The 15,434-nt window shown below is 62.1% G+C and overlaps 1 protein-coding gene across 6 annotated transcripts in view; it reads left to right on the forward strand.

Moving 5' to 3' along the window:
• Positions 1 to 15,434, forward strand: part of MAD1L1 (mitotic arrest deficient 1 like 1) — a 273,678-nt gene that overhangs the window by 91,310 nt on the left and 166,934 nt on the right. For 4 of the 6 annotated variants that reach the window (XM_072943447.1, XM_072943444.1, XM_072943449.1 and 1 more), the window contains one exon: positions 2,226 to 2,308. The exons of the other annotated variants lie outside the window; for them this stretch is intronic. In XM_072943447.1, coding sequence (XP_072799548.1) covers positions 2,226 to 2,308 — 83 coding nt within the window. The remainder of the gene's footprint in view (positions 1 to 2,225; positions 2,309 to 15,434) is intronic. 6 annotated transcript variants of the gene reach the window in all.

Consider the following 15,434-nt stretch of genomic DNA (forward strand, 5'->3'; position numbering starts at 1 on the left):
AGGTCAGACCAGCGCCTTGAGCTGCTGCGTGCAGGCCAGCTTGTGGGAAGGGCCCTGGAGAGTCGAGTGGCTCTGTCCCCCAGGCGGGGCGGCGGGCCTGAGGCCAGGTGTTCAGGAATGGCAGGCTTTCTGATGCGGGTGTCGGGAGCCCAGGTGGACAGAGGTCCGAGAGCCTCTCAGTGCCCCTGGGGTCAGGGGGTGTGGTCTTCTGGCTCCTTGGAGCTGCCCCTCTGGGGGCAGTGGTTACTAAGTGTGTTTGGAGGGGACTCGGGGGGCCCAGGGGCCCCGGATGCTGGCTGTCCTGCTGTTCTTGTGCATGGAAATGAACGACTTAGTCCCAAGGGTCAGGGCGCCCTGTTGGTAAACAAGCACATCGTGCTAAGAGCCCTCGCACGTGCTGTCCCCGCACCGTCGCCTGGCAGGGGCAGCGGCCTGCCTGCTGTGTTGCGGCTCTGGAGGGCGAGTGTTCCCTGTGCTGTGTGGGAAGCTGTGTTGAGGCAAGAGTCCCCCTGTGCAGACCCTCTGCCCCCTGGGCCGGTCGTGCCCAGCTTGTCTGGAAGGAGCAGCTCTGGTGACTAAGCAGGACTGGGGGCAGACTCGGGGGCCCCCTGGCCCGGCCCCAGGAACGCTGTGTGGCCAGGGTCAGAGCCATGTGCTCGTCCCCTCCTCCCTCCGGGTGGCGCCCGGATGCTCCCCCCAGGGGTGCTCCTTGTGCGCCTTAGCTGCTGCTTCCTGGCGGAAGCCTTCTTAGTCCGAGCACTTGTTCGCGGCCCGCAGCTTCCTCTCTCCCAGAGGCACGCCTGTAGTCAGGAGCCCAGGCTCCAGATGGAGCCCCGGCCGGCCACCTCCATGCATGGCAGTGACGGTATCTCCTTGATTAGGGCCCTTCCCTCATTCTGAAATATCTGGACTCCTTCCCCCGTCCCCCCCACCGTGAAATCCTGAAATCTGCTGACCTGTCCCACCTTTGCCTGGGTCTCCTCTGACATCCAGCTGGCGCAGCCACCCTCACCAGTGCGTCACGTGGCCTGGCCTGCTTTCCCTGTGCCCGTGTGTCCGCAGGCCCCCGAGTTGGCTCATCCATGCCCCGTCCTCCCTGCACCTCCTCCGCACCCCTCCTGTCACCTCCACTGGGGTGCCCCTGACCGTGTCCCCGAGCTCGCCCACGCCCGCTCTGCTGAGTCATCCTGCTTGCCAGGAGGAAGGAGGGCGGGGCTCCTCCTCGCTGGTTTAGGAACCGTTCGTTGCACACCTGCCCTTGAGGGGCGCGTCTTAGGTGCTTCAGGGAGCATGTGGATGAATCACGCTGGGTCCTGTTCAGCCTTCAGCGTTCGTTTCAAACGGAGCCACCTACTCACTGATTTCGTTCAGGCTGCACCCCTCACCCAGCTCTGGGGTGTGGCGCCAGGAAGGAGCCATGGGCGGAGGCCGGCCAGGGCTCAGGCCGGCTGGGCAGGGTGCCGGCCGCCGCAGCCAGCGCACAGCATCCGCGGACCGTCTCTGAGCTCATCCTGCGCCCGCCGCTCTCCTCTGCCGAGACGCGCAGGAGCGCTGGGCTAAGGGGTGGGTGGCAGGGCTGCAGAACGCCGCGGTGTTGGGGGGTGACTTTCTGTCTGGTCAGGCTGAGGTGTGAGACCGCAGAAGCGACGCTGTGCCTCCTCTGCGCGTCGTGCGGGGTGCGTGGCGTTGGCACCGTCTGTTTCCCGTGCTGCCGGCCTCGATTGCTTGTTTCTCTGCTGCGAGGCCGGGCGCTCCCCTCTGGTCAGGAAGTGTCCCTGGGGACGTGCCAGGACCTTGCCGACAGCCCGTTCCCTCCCGGCCTGCAGGGCGCTCGCTCTCGGGCTCGTTGGGGGGCCTCGCCTGCGGCCGCCGCCTCCATAGGGCACAGGGGTCGTCCGTTTCCCTTGTGTCTGGTGCGTTCGGGGCTGGGCTTCTCAGGGGGAGACTCGTCCCTTCTCCCCGCGTGTTTCCTCCGTTGGTCGTTTAATGCCGGCGTGAACTGCGGACAGCGTCTCATTGAGCTCAGCGCTCTGCAGCCCCGAGCTACTCAGATGGTCTGACCTCTGGCCTTTGACCTCTGACCTGTGGGAGCTCTTTGCAGTTGGCTCTTGTGCTCTTCTGACTCCCACTGTCTTGTTTGGAGTGTTTCCTACCTTCCCAGCGTCGCACGATGCTCTGAACTTGGATTTTCTCTGCGCCTTTCACGGCATCGACCCTTTTCCCAGGACGCTCGGGTTCCTGTTGATGGAGAGCCAGTACCTGGGTGGGAGGTGTGTTCACGCCTTCAGCCCCTCGGTGGACAGAGCTGGTAAGTGTGCAAAGGTCAGTAGTGGTGTGGCTGGGTCACAGCAGCGGTCAGCTCCACGAGAACCCACCTGCCGTTTTCCCAGTGGACGGGCCCTTCTGCAGCTGCAGGCGCCCATGCGGCCAGGGGCTGCTTGTGGCCTTGGCGGCCGTTCTGATGGGGGTGTGGATGGTGCACGTGGAGGCCCACCTCCCCTCCCAGGCCTGCCGAACATGCTCCCTGTCTGCGCTGCTGGGTTTCTCACGTGAGAAGCCTGGCAAGTAGACCCCATTTCCTCCCTCTGATTTCCCGAGTCAGGGTCAGATTTCCGACGGCTTGATTTTGTGTCCTTCAGTAGCCTGAGAAAGCCCCAAGGTCACTTGTCTGTCTTTCCTCCCTCAGCCTGCCTTTTCCTTTATTCCAATTCTCTTGGGACTGAAGGGAGATGCTGCACGTGTTCATCTAGTACGTAGCTCCTTGGCTGGGGCCCATGCCAGGCACTCGGGGTCACCACCTTGAAGCTCTTCCTGCTGCAGGGAGTGGGCGGCGTGTGGAGGGCGGGGAGTGGAGCCTGGTGTTTGCCAGTCTTGACCTGGCTCTGCCTCTGACTGGTGGCTGACTGTGGGCAGAAGCTGGGTCTGCCCAGCCCCCTCCATCCTTCAGCCCCGCCTCGCCTCCGGGGGCCCTGCTGGTGGCAGCTCTGTCTTCGCCCTCGCTTCACCTTGACCCCTGCTGGGGCACTCCTTGGGCACGCAGCCTCGTCACATCCAGGGCGTTTGCATTCAGATTCTTCCCGCCTTCCTACCCGGCACTGTTTCCTGGTCAGTTTTTCCTCCCTTCAGTTGTACGCAGGACACAAGGCAGTGGGGAGAGAGAAAAGTGACTCGAGGACCCGGTTGATGCACTTTGTTTGGATAAGAAGTGTTGCTTTGTTCTGCTGGGAACTGTTGTGAGTGGTGTGAGCATCTTCCTCACGATGTGTGTCCTGGCCCCTCTGCTGGGGCTGGTGGCGGGGCAGGTGGTGGGTCTGGACCCAGCAACCATGTGTATTGGTTGGTTAAACCCATGGAGGAACCCACGGCGTCTTCACAGCCTGAAACAAAGGCTCCTTCAGCAAGGCAAATTTTACCCAGGACGGAAGAGAGACATTGGAGGCCAAGAACCGCTGCCTGCGCTGGCAGTGGGGTTAGTGTCTCTCAGACTGATCCCTGCTGTGTCGTGAGGTCAGAAGTGAGCTCTTCCTTGGGTCATGTCAGTAGAAGTAGAGCAGCACACAGAGGAGGTACGGGGCTGCTGCTCCGCGACCCACAAAGCCCCCGGTGTCCACCTCCTGCTGGGGCCTGGCTCCGGACGAGGGGTTTGGGGACAGCCTTGGCCGTCGTGGGTGTGTGCGCTGTGTGCCGGGGCTCGGGGTGCAGCGTGGTTGCTAAGTTGCAGCCTGGCCACTGGAGGGGCTGTGAGAATATCTGAGGGGTTGGGAGGGTGGGCTTGGATAAACTGCACAGTCAGCGAGTGGGAGCGCTTGATGGAAGGCCTTGGTTTGACACACAGAAATTCCTGTCACCTTTAAAAGGCCAGAACAGACTCCCAGCCTGGGAAGGCGTGGCCTGCCCTTCCTCCCTGGGCCCCGGGGACGTCGCGGCCGTACCGAGCTCCCTGACCCGCACCACGATGCGGGGGGCGATGGTCCTTGCAAACTGCAGGACTTGTGTGTGTTCAGAAAGTAACCAAATGGATTCAAAGGAGTAATTAGTGTATCTTGTAAGATATGAATCTTAATTCCCAAATTACATATTTAGCAGATGGTCCAAAATAGCACTTGTAATGGCAACATTCAATTAGTGAGTTTAAAAAATGTATATTATTGCAACACGCTCCATGAGTTTTATTTAGAGATTTTTAAATACAGTGCTGTAGAAACGGAGCCGTGTTCCAGGCTATTAGACGCACGCTGCGGCGGTGGGCTCTGTGCTGGCCTCGCCCTGGTACCCAGGAGGCAGCTGCCGAGAAGATTGACCTGTTCCCATGTGGGGACAGCACAGAAAGCAGCTGGTCCGCGGGGCTGTCCCCGTGGCCCATCGTCCCCGCGCCTCCTGGCTCAGGAATTCTGACTCCCGCAGCCCCGGGAACCCCATTTCTGAGTGTCCTCGCTGGGCCTGACTGACGTGGGGCTGAAGGTGGGGCTTTATTCCTGTCGCATGCACCCAGGACTGCTTTCTGTGCCAGCTTCTGGGTCTGCCCTCAGTGGCTTGTGGGCAGCTGGGCTCGGGTGTTGTCCACGTGGGCAGAGAGGAAACCGAGACGTGAGGAGGTCGCCATCTTCTTGACATCCGGGGGCCAGTTCAGGAGCATAGCTGGGGCCCAGCCTTCACGTGTCCCCTCAAGGTGGCATGCCTGGCACTGGGGGCCCTGGAGGTAGGCCTGTCTCTTGTGGGACCCAGAGTGGTTCCTCTGTGCCTGGGGCTCTGAGCCGGGGGTGGATGTGGGGTCCCTGCCTGTCCAGCCCTGGGGGCCAGGTCCCCAAGCAGCTGGTGTCCACACACCGTGGGAGGAGGAGCAGAACCTGATGGGCCATCTCCCTGGAGGCCACCACGAGCACCACTGCTGGCTGGAGGAAGCCCTGAGCCTGAGTGATTGCCCGGGGGCGCTGCTTCCGAGGTCTCCACTCTGAAAAGCAGGAAGTTCCTTGGCAACTTGAGGTGGGGAGGGAGCCAGAGCAGCACCCCCGCCCGCAACCCTGGGCCCCTGTGAAGGCGGGCCTTCCTGGCGGTCAAGTGTTTGCAGAGGCAGGCCTTGTTCAGGCCCTTTCGGGTCCCGTATGTTTCCACAAAGCTTTTTAGACCTAAACACAGATGTTCATCTGAAAATGAGAAATCAAATTAAGCGGAACCAGCCTTTGACGTTGATGCCCTATTGCAAGTAAAACAAAGGGAGGAGAACACTGTTGTAAATTTCGCTTAAATAACTTTTTATTTTAAATGAAGTTTTAAACTAAAGTAGTGTCATTTGAAAGCGCTCATCTTCCTCTCTGTCCTTCAGCGGAACATCTGTGCTCATTCTGACGCGATGAATGACATGAATGGAGCCAGAGCCGGTGGAGCGCTCTCTTTACCATAATTACACCTCGCTCATCCCCGGGACACAATGCAGGCATGAAATGCCAATTAAGCCTCTATGTGAATGAGACGGAGCCTGAATAGTGGGTCACGGCGGACACAGATCCCAGCGGAACTGGTTCGATATAGCCCGGAGTTTGTTCTGCTTTAATAGAAATGTTGTACATAATGAAAGTCTCCAGCATTTGCTTTTATTTTAAAATGATCCATTTTGGGGTTTTTTGGTCAGCAAGCTTTAAAACAGTTTTTTTCTGAGCACCTGGTTGGGCACCTCGTCCCCTCCACGCCAGGTGAGTCAGACGGGGCATCCTGGAGGTTGTGGGTGTCTCCTGTCGTCCAGGGCCTGGGTGCTCTGTGCCACGGGGCCCTGGGCGTTGCCAGGTGGATGCAGCCCGAAGACGGCGTCCCCAGGACGCTGGCCCCAGATCTGGGGCGGCAGCTGAGGAGTCAGGGGCCCTGACCACTGCCATTTCCATCCACCCAGCAGCCCTTCCCAGCAGGCAACCTGGACGTCTGTCCAGGGTTGAGATCCTTGGGGGCAGAACACTGGCCGGTTCTGGCAAGTTCTGGGTGCCTCACTTTCCTCGCCTGCCCAGCAGGGATGGCGGCGCCTTCTCTCCTGGTTCTGAGTGGGAGTCAAACGAGACCCAGGATGTTGGTGCACCTGCTGCGGTTGAAATCCGGGGCCTTGTGAAGTGAACCCTGTTTAGATTCATCCTGAGGATGAGAGCTGTTGGGGTTTCAGTCACCGTAAGCACGTTTACTGGGTGGCCGGGCCTGCTGAGGGAGTCAGTGAAGGGACAGTGCCCTACCTGCGGGCGGGACCACAGAGGGACCACGGTGGGCCGGGGCAGGCCGTTGAGCGCTGGGATGAAGGCCCTGAAAGGTGAGAGGACGCACCCGCGAGCAGGGCCAGTGGGTGAGAGGCCAGCTGGCGCCAAGGGGGCACAGGTCGGAGGCCTAGGGATAGGTGGGGGTGTCAGCGCCCCAGGGGACGCTGCTGAGGCCGCGCGCTGTTGACCAGAGTGGAGGTGGGGCTGTCGGCGGCAGCGGTGGCTGTTTAAAGAGGGAAGGCACCAGAGCACCGCGGTTAAGCTGCGTGGTGAGAAGACAGCTCACAGGCGCAGCCTTTGGGTGGGTATAGGATGCTTGCTGCTCGAGTGAGCGCAGTTGCAGGTGAGGGGCTGTGGCGGGGAGGGGCTCAGGTAGGAGGCGATGAAGCAGGGAAGACCCTGCTGTGGCCCCATGTGCCCCCCGTCTCTCGTGGACTCCCAGCTGCCTCTGCTCGGGACTTCCCTCCCCGACTCAGCCGCAGTGAGGTCTCACTGACTGATGGCCCTTCTGTCTGTTGGAGCCGGCTGCAGCGGTCAACGAGAGGCTGGCGCTGTGCTGTCCCATGTTTGTCCTGGTGTGGGAGCCTGGCTGGCCAGCCGGCCCACTCGGTGCTCCCGGTGGGTCCTCCATGAGAACTCACACCAGCCCTCACCGGCCCTTCCCTCCACCAGCTCCTCAAGGGAGGACGGGGCACATTGATCTCAGCATCCTCAGGGTCCCCAAGGTCTGACGCACAGCTGGTGCTGGGTCAGGCCCGAGAGGGTGGCCATCAAGAACCCCGTTTGTCTGTTGGTGATGGGAGCGGGAGAGCCACAGTGGGACCCCCTCATAAGCGGGAGGATGACTCCATCCCCTGCTGAATCAGAGCCAGGCCTTGGCCTGGACACCTCGTAGTCCCAGTCTGTCCTGTCAGTGTGGGACGGTCACCTCGGCACTGCATTAACTCCAGAAATTAAAGTGGGGCTCCTTCTCTTTTAGTTTTGATGGGGGCCCTACGGGCTGCAGGCAAGTGTTTCCACTTTCCAAACAAGGTGGCGGACCGCCTGCTGGGCCTTGCCGAGAGTGTGCCTGAACACCAGTGTGTGAGGGCCTGGGCCCGAGGAGGAGGAGGGAGGAGTGGGGAGGGGAAGCGGGGGAAGGGAGGAGGTGGGGAAGGGCAAGAGGAAGGAGGCAGAGGGAGGAGAAGGGGAGGAAAGGGGCTCCCAGGAGGGAGGCTCATGTGCTGTGTGTCTGCCACCCCTTCCCCAACAGAGAGGAACAGTGTTCCATCCTCAGTGCTTAAACTAGTGGAAGCGGGGCCTCGAGAGAAACACAGAAGGCTTGGCAGGTGATCCCAGGGGCCTGTGTTCATGGGGGTTAAAGACAGGTGTGTGCAGCGGGGAGGGAGGGAGGGAGAGTGAGTGCGGGTCCACTGGGGGCGGCTGAGGGAACTGGGGCTCCAAGAGGGGAAGGAAGGTGGGGGCAAAGTGACGTGTGTTTTCTGGGAGCGAGCTGTAGGCCTCACTGGGGCCTGGGCTTGTCTTCCGTCCCACCTCGCGGTACTGATCCAGCAGGGACTGAACTGCCACTCGTCCGGGGCAGGGTCTGCGGTGCACTTGTTGGCAGAGCTATGTGGGGACCAGGTCAGTGCAGGCTTCCCAGGGGCCAGTGTGCGCACCCGTCAGGGGCCAGTGCCAGCTCCGGGAGGTGGGGACGCTCATGGTGGTTTCCTGTGCTGTCTCTTCTCTCTGCCTCCTGAGAATTTGGAGGGGCCTGGAGAAGCAGGCAGGCAGGGAGAGGGAGGAGAGAGAAGGGTGGCCGGCCCTGCTCGGGGGGCCCGAGCTGGGGGCTTGTGTGGTGATGCTGGCTGGATGCCCTGGCTACCGAGAGGACACTGCTGTGGAGGATGCACGCTTCCAGGACTGTGACTGGGAGGGACGGGACTGCTCAGCCTTGGTGAGAGGGGTGAGCTGGGGATTCTGGGGAGAGAGGGCAGGGGGCTTTAACTGTCCCCGAGTCCCCCTTGTCGGGGCAGCTGCACCTGCAGGAGCTCTGTTGTCCCTGCCTGTTTTGCAGAAGGACCTTCCCAGGGTGTGGACCTGCTGGCTGCAGGACGGTGTAGGCTCGCTCTGCACGGCGCTATTCTGCCTCCACCCTGTCCGCCCCCAGATGCATCTAAACCTGCGCTGGGTCGCTGCTGCTCCTGTCCCCCGGCCCTTCTCTGGAGGGCAGCCTACAGACTCGGTCGCTCCCCTGCCATCGCTGCCGTGGCACAGGGCCTGTGTTCTCTAGAATCTGAGTGCTCCTTGGACCTGTGGGCCCCTGCCGGCCTGTGGTTCTGGAGCCTCTCTCAGGCCGCTCCCGGAGCCCACCACGACCCTCTCCGTTCTCCGAGCCTGGTCGAGGCCCTCTGTAACCACGCCATGCGGCCAGCCCTCGGCCTCAGCCCTTTATGGCATGTGGCCCCTGTCCACCTGGTTGTAACTGACCTCCGTGGAGGGTCAGCTCCTGGGCAGCAGGTACCGTCTTTCTCCATTTGCTCACGACGTGCCGCAGGTGGGCCATGCCTGTGTCGTGGTGAGAGTCAGGTGTGGCAGAGCCAGCCTCTCACCACTGGACGGCTTTTGGAAAACCAGGCGTCCGGCTCATGGAGAGAGGCAGGACTCCGTCCTTGGGTGGCCTGTGACAGACCTGTGTGATCCTCGTGTTGCAGTGTTCAGAAGGGAGAGCTGCCTTGCCCTGCACCCCAGGCGGAGTACCCTGTTGGGCTCTATGACTCCTCGGCTGCTGGGCTTGAGGGTCACAGTCTTGCTGTTTGCACCACAGGGGAAGGGGGGACAGTGGCTCGAGGCCCCAGAGTGGGGACTGGGATGGCCTACGCGCCTGGCGCACGCTGAGCTCCCTGGGCTGGGGAAATCGCAGTGGGACGTTGTGGCGCCGGCTTCCACAGAACAGGCGTTGGCGTCAGAATGAGGCGCCTCAGTGTAAGGTGGTTGGTTTTCAGGTTAAGAATTCAGTGAGGAGGGGACTCATGTAGCCCAGAGAGCTGCTGTGTGGGGAGCTTTGTCCATAAATGCACGTTGCTACTGACACTCCAGTCTTCCTCTCCCGGGAGAGTGTGGTGGTGCGTGCGCCACCCCGTGGCTCTGGTGTGTCCTGGAGTTGTCAGTGCTGGCTCTGTGTTAGAGGGACCAGGCGGGCTCAGGGCATTCCCCCCGGGGAGCCGGCCTGCGTGGCTTCCGCCGTGCTGGGCGGCTGGGCTGGAGAGCGCCCATCATCCCTGTGACTGGGGACGCTTAGCTCCGGGCAGCTCAGGAACACACTTCCCTTCGTCAGTGGTGTCCAGACACCAGCTGCAGACTTAATTCTCTGCTGGGCTCCGGGGCCACCTCCTCCCGTGGCTGTGCGCTCCCCACCGTGTTTCCAGGGCCCAGGGCGCTGCCTGTGACTGTCAGCCTCCCTGGGGATGTGGAGGGATGCTGGCTCTGCGGCTCAGCCGTGCGCTATGGGGGTGCCCTGGTGGGGAGTGGGCCCCCCACTCCCTTTTCTTCCCAGCGCAGCCCCCTCTGGGGCCTCGTCTGGGTGTTCTGCCCTTGAGAGAGAGCTGGAGCCTCTGTGCTCTGTCTGGGCCGTCCGGGCCCACCGTGCGCCGGTCCAGCAGCGTCATCTGATTCCCGGGGCCCCACTCCGCACAGCGTGTCCAGTGCCGGCGGCCTCTCAGGGATGCTTTACTTACCCCCTACTCCGCCCGTTTCCTCCTCCATTTTTTTCGCTCAAATGGGAGCGTGTTCACTGAGCTGCATGCACTGGATGCTGCCTGCTCAGGGACAGACATGACGTGGCCCGTGGCCTCGCCGAGCGTGTGTCTCCTGCAGGACCACACACGGAGGCGGCAGAGGTGAGGACTGCGTGGCTGTAAGGGCCCTGGTCGGGTGGGGGGGGTGGTCAGCGACTGCCCCCCCCCGAGGAATCGGGGGACCCTGAGGTCGAGACCTGAGCACAAGTAGGAGTGGCCACTTGTGGAGACATCCAGGCAGAGGGGACAAGGAGCTGGGGCGAGCCTGTGTGACAGGGCTCTGCAGAGCTGACTCCAGGGGGCTGGTGTCTCTCCTTCGGGTTGTGGGGCTGGAGCTGGAGAGGGGGCAGTGCCCATCTGCAGAGCCTGTTCCAGACACTGACCTCCCACCTCTGGAGGAGCAGGGTGGCACATCTTTGGGTGGTAGACCTGGGGTCACGTCTGGGCTGAAGTGTGTGCCGTGCTGGTGGTGACTGCGGCTGCAAGGCTTGGTGTCCGCTGAGAACCCACCGTGTGGTGACCGTGCCAGGACTTGGTTCCCTCCTGTGCCGTCACCGCGGCCTCTGCTGGTGGGTAGACTCATTTCCATGGTGCACGCGGGGTCAGAGGCTCACCGGCAAGGTCAGGCTCTGGGCGAGCGAGGCCTCCTGGCTCCAGCCCTGCCATCTGCCCGGAGCTCGCGCCCCTTCCATCTTCCACGTGGTTCGGAGTGTGTGTCGGGCCCTGTGCTGGCTCGGGGCCGCAGAGAGCGCGGCCTAGCCGGTGAGCGCGGTGACATCTGTTCACGTTGCTGTGTTGGCGGCAGAGAGGATCTGTTCCTTCCAGTCTGAACAGCCTCCTGGGTGGGGACTTCAGGGTGGAGCAGAGCCCGCTCCGTGGTCGGGGTCTCCCCTCAGTGGCAGGTCTTACAGTGAGAAGGACGGTGTGTACGTTGGCCTGTTTAAAATCCCTGTAATTGGCGTGAGTTTTTCCAGCCCCCGATGACAGAGGAGGAGGAGTCTGCTCTGATTAAAGGGGAGGGGGTTTCAGCGGGTGGGAAGCTGGAGTGGAGGAGAAATGGGCATACAGCCCCTTCCTTTGGTTGATGGGAAAGTGGTTAATTAGGTGACTCTCTCTTCCTCTGACACGTGCAAATGAGAGTCTGCTGATAATTGAGCTGGTACAGAAATGATAAAATTTTAACCCGGGCGCCAGCTCTCAGGTGTGTCTGGGAAATGAAGGTGAGCGTGAGGGTGAGTGCTAGGGCTGCGTTTGCTGTGAGCGGAGACCTTTCATGTCCTGCCCTCCAAGCCCCTCCAGGGTCAAAATAACTTTTTAAGATGTTGACAAAACCAGAACAAGTTGCCAAGTTGAGGTAAGATATGCAGGCCGACCGAGGCTCAGGCAGACTTGTCTGAGTGTCTCAGGCTCGCCCTGCTTCCTGTGTGCTGTCAGGGCCGCAGTGTGGAAGGACTCCCTGCTGTGAGCCAGGCCCAGCACCACGGACAGCGCCCGGCTCCCGCCGTGCCAGTGGGTGGGGAGGGGCCGGGCACTGCAGGGCTGCGCCCTTGGCTGGGTTGTCCCGGCAGGACCCTCGGGCCTTGTGAAGTCCAGGTGCCGCTGTCACCACCCACCAGGAGGCAGGGTTTTCATCTTCAGAAGCTCCTGGCGGGACCGCCTTTTAGCTCTGACCCCTGCCCTGACGCTGGGCCCAGAGGCTGCTGCTTCCTCTCCTGGGGCTGCAGGACCAGACGAGCGCGCAGGTGCCAGTCCAGGGTGCAGCGGGCGTTGTCACTCTGCCCTGTCCCCTGCCGGCTGCTGTCGTTGGAAGGTGCTCTGGGCACCCCTTGCTCTGCTTGATTACTCTCATCCCCACCTGTTGGGGGGTGATGGCCGAATGCTGTCCCCAGACAGGCCTAGGCGTCGTGTGAAGTGTGAGAGCCCCTGCCTGCAGAGAGGCTGTGGCCCTCAGGCAGTAGGGTGTGTGCGCTCAGCCCTGGCCCCTCGCTGACTCTGCTGCACCCCAGGGCCCCGTGCTCTTCCTTCTCATGGCTGGTCGGCCCATGGGGGGGTCCTTGCAGGGAGCAGCCAGTTTTTGGGGGGTCCTGCGTGGCCTCCCAGAGGTGGTTCCCCGCAGAACTGGTAGCTCATGCCTCCAGACTGTCAGCAGGAGGTGACAGTGGGTGGGAGGCCTCTGCGTGTGTCTAGAGGAATTTTGGAGACGTGGGTCTCCTCATCCAGGTGTCTGGGGCTTTGGTGGCTCCCCCGTGACATGTGCCCTTCTGTCCGCAGGGCCTGCCTGGCCTCTGGGTGGCAGGTTGTTAGTACGTGTGTGGGTAGCTGTCTCTCTTGCAAATCTAAAATGAGATTTTACTTTTTAAATAAAAAAAATGCTCAAGCGTTTGCAGCTGGGCGATAGCAGAGATTAGAAACGTTACTTATCTCTGAAGCACAAAGGAAGGCAAACGAGAGAGAGAGGAGCGGCGTGCTGCCGAATGCTGACGAGGCAGAGCAGCCGCCCCGGGGCTCACCAGGTTCGGAGCCGAGTGGGCGAGAGCTCGGCCAGCGTTCCCAGCACAGGGGCAGGTGGGCGCCTTGGTCCAGGGTGGGAGAGTCACCCTGGCACTGGCTTCGTGCCTGCGGAACCTTCCTGCCGGGACCCCCTTGAGGGCAACACCCCTGACGTGTTTGGTCTCAGGTCTCCTCTCCCTTCACCTGGTGGCCGGCCTGGCCCCTGTCCCGTCCTCACTGCCCGCGTGGCGTTGGTGAGAAGCGTGGCTTTCTGCGCCATCGGTCTGGTCGCAGGGAGCGCCCCCGGTAGCTGGGCTCCTCCTCCTGTATTCCTGGCGTCCGGAGCTCCGCCGCGATGCACAGTTTGGGGTTCTTTCGCGGGTGGGCCTCTTCAGTGTAGCTCACTCTCCTGAGCCGTCAGCCGGCCAGGACAAACGCGTGTGTGCACGTGCATGTGCACACACGTGACCGTGACACATGGTGGAGAGCTGCCGCGGGACTCGGCCTCCACGCTCCGTGTGGGGCCACATGCTGCCGGGTGCGGCCCCTCCTGCTGGGCAGCCCCAGGGTCTGGGTCTCCTTTCTCTGTGGCCCTGGCATGGCCTCTTCCCTGTCCCCAGCCTCGTTTGCACACAGTTTAGGGGGCCTGAGCTCTCCTGTTCTTCGCTGGGCTGAGCCTCCTTGGTGGGTGGACCAGCGGGACTCCCGTGTGCAGAGCCTGACCGATGCCCCAGGCCCGGGGCTTCTTGCCACCCAGACCCGGCCACGCCCCTCTGAAGTCGTCTGGGTCGAAGCTCCTGTACGGCCCCTCGCCCGGAGCCACAGGCCCATCAGGGCTGGGGACGGGCTTGGAGCCAGCATTCTGACCAGTGCGCTTTGCGCAGCTCTGCCCACTCAGCCCCCGTTCGGGCCGCAGCTGAGCAAGCCCGCCCCTTGTGCCCATCCCTGTGCCCCTTGGAGGGGGCTGAGCTGACTGGTCTGCCTGGAACATCTCCAAGAAGTTCTTAGGGCACCTGCCCTTCTCCAGCTGAGTCTGGGCATGTGTGACCCTGGTCCTGGTCTCTGCTGTCTGCTAGGGCTTCCCTGCCGTCCTGCAGCGCGTGAAGCTGTCTTCGGGGACATCTACAACCAGGGCGCCCTCTTCGGATCTGTGTCCCCGGTGCCCCTGCACACAGCAAGTGGAGTGGGAGGTGGGTGTGCCAGTGACATCCTAGGAGGGCAGCAGGAAAGTGCAAAATGCGGAACCCAGTGGGGAGGCCCCATGGGAGGGACATGGGCCCTGCAGATCACGAGAGCCAGAATGCAAGATCACTGCAGACGTGGGGCTGTGTGAGTCTTGGAGCCAGGTTTGACGTGTTGTCTGGAGGTGATGGCACTGGGAGGGAACGCTCACAGCCCGTGTGCTCAAGAGGGACTGCTTTGTACCTGATCGCACGGGGGGTCACGCCCCTTTCTTTCTGGGAGTCCTTGTTTTGGCCAACTGGGACGGCCTTCTGATTGGCGTTCTCTTGGAGGGGTCCCTGGGGGCCTCCCGTCCGGGTCTGGACGACACCTTTCCTTTGCGCAGGGTCTGCAGCCTGCCCGCTTTGTCCGCACGCCAGCCTGGCTGTGGTGCTTGCTTACTTTTTTGTGACCTCCGAGACAGCGTGACACATCGGATGCCTGCAGGTCCGAAGGAATTGGACCCTGTCTTCTCCGCCCGGCTCTGACACATCTCTCAGACCCTTCCCACCGCCGTGCGCTCCCCGCTCCGTACAGAACCACGGTCTCCCCTGGGGAGGACCCCGCCCCCCTCTTTCTCCAGCCACCCGGTCCCTGCCTTCTGCTGCCACTGAACGTGCTGTGGGCACCACTGTCCCCCTGCTGCCGCCTGTCTGTGGCTCCAGCCTGGCTCTTCCTCCTGGCCCCTGCTCTGGAGTCCTTTGCAGAGTCCTGGCAGCGCCCACCCAGCCTGTGCTCAGCGTGCGTGCCCGGTGCCGGGTGCCGGCAGCGGGCGGGTCGTGGAGGCGGCTGTCTGGGGACCTGCCTCCCCGCCCCACCAGGCTTGCTGCTCTCCCTCAGTCTCCCTCCTGTTCATTGTCTTCTTTTTTAGCGACAGCCGGTGCTGCTCCCGGGTCCCCAGAAGATGAAGCCCTGCGTGTGTCTGGGAGCGCTGGGCACCCTCCCTGCAGGGCCTGCTGCCTTTCTGCTTTGAAATTAAAGGAAGGCTGGATGGAGGAGTGTGTGCTTCTCCTTCAAGCAAAAGCTTTCAAAAGATATTTTACAATAACTTTTGCTACTTAATGACTTTTAAATTTGAAACATTATCTTCATTTACGTCACTTTTTATTGACGTGAAGCACGTATAAGAAAAACACAAACTATCCGTGAGCAGTGAAACCGGCTCCCAAATCACGAAGCAGAAGATCACCAGCCCCTGAAGCCCCCCCCCCGCCCTCCAGTTCCCTCCCCTGGTCCTGGGAGTCACCGGCCTGGCCGCCAGCCCCAGACCACTCTTGCCTGTTTTGATCCGACATGACTGGGCCGTGAGCTCGTGTGTGCCGAACGGTCCAGAAGAGACACGCTGTCCTCTGCTCACGCGCGTGTGGTCGTCACTGGCTCGCTGTCACTGCTGTGCGGTGTTGCGGTTGGTGGCTGTACCATCGTTCTCTGAACCCCCCCTGCGGCTGGTGGGCATTCGGGGTGGGGGTCTCTGGTCGGGGTGCTCGTGGGCCGCGCCGCCCTGGCCGTCCCCGCCCTGGCCGTCCCCGCCTGTCTCTGGTGCTCGTGTCAGACTGAGGAGCGGGGCCGCTGGGCCGTCAGACCCCGTGTGTGTGCGTGTGCGGGGCGTGTCCCCAGGCCCCCGGCGGCGCTGACCCGACATCTGGCCGCCCCCGGGCTCACTCGCGCTTGGTGCTTTCAGGTACGTGACGCGTCCTGGGGGCAGGGCTAGCGC

This window comes from Vicugna pacos, chromosome 18 (genome assembly GCF_048564905.1).
Source record: "Vicugna pacos chromosome 18, VicPac4, whole genome shotgun sequence".
In the NCBI taxonomy this organism is placed as follows: Eukaryota; Metazoa; Chordata; class Mammalia; order Artiodactyla; family Camelidae; genus Vicugna; species Vicugna pacos.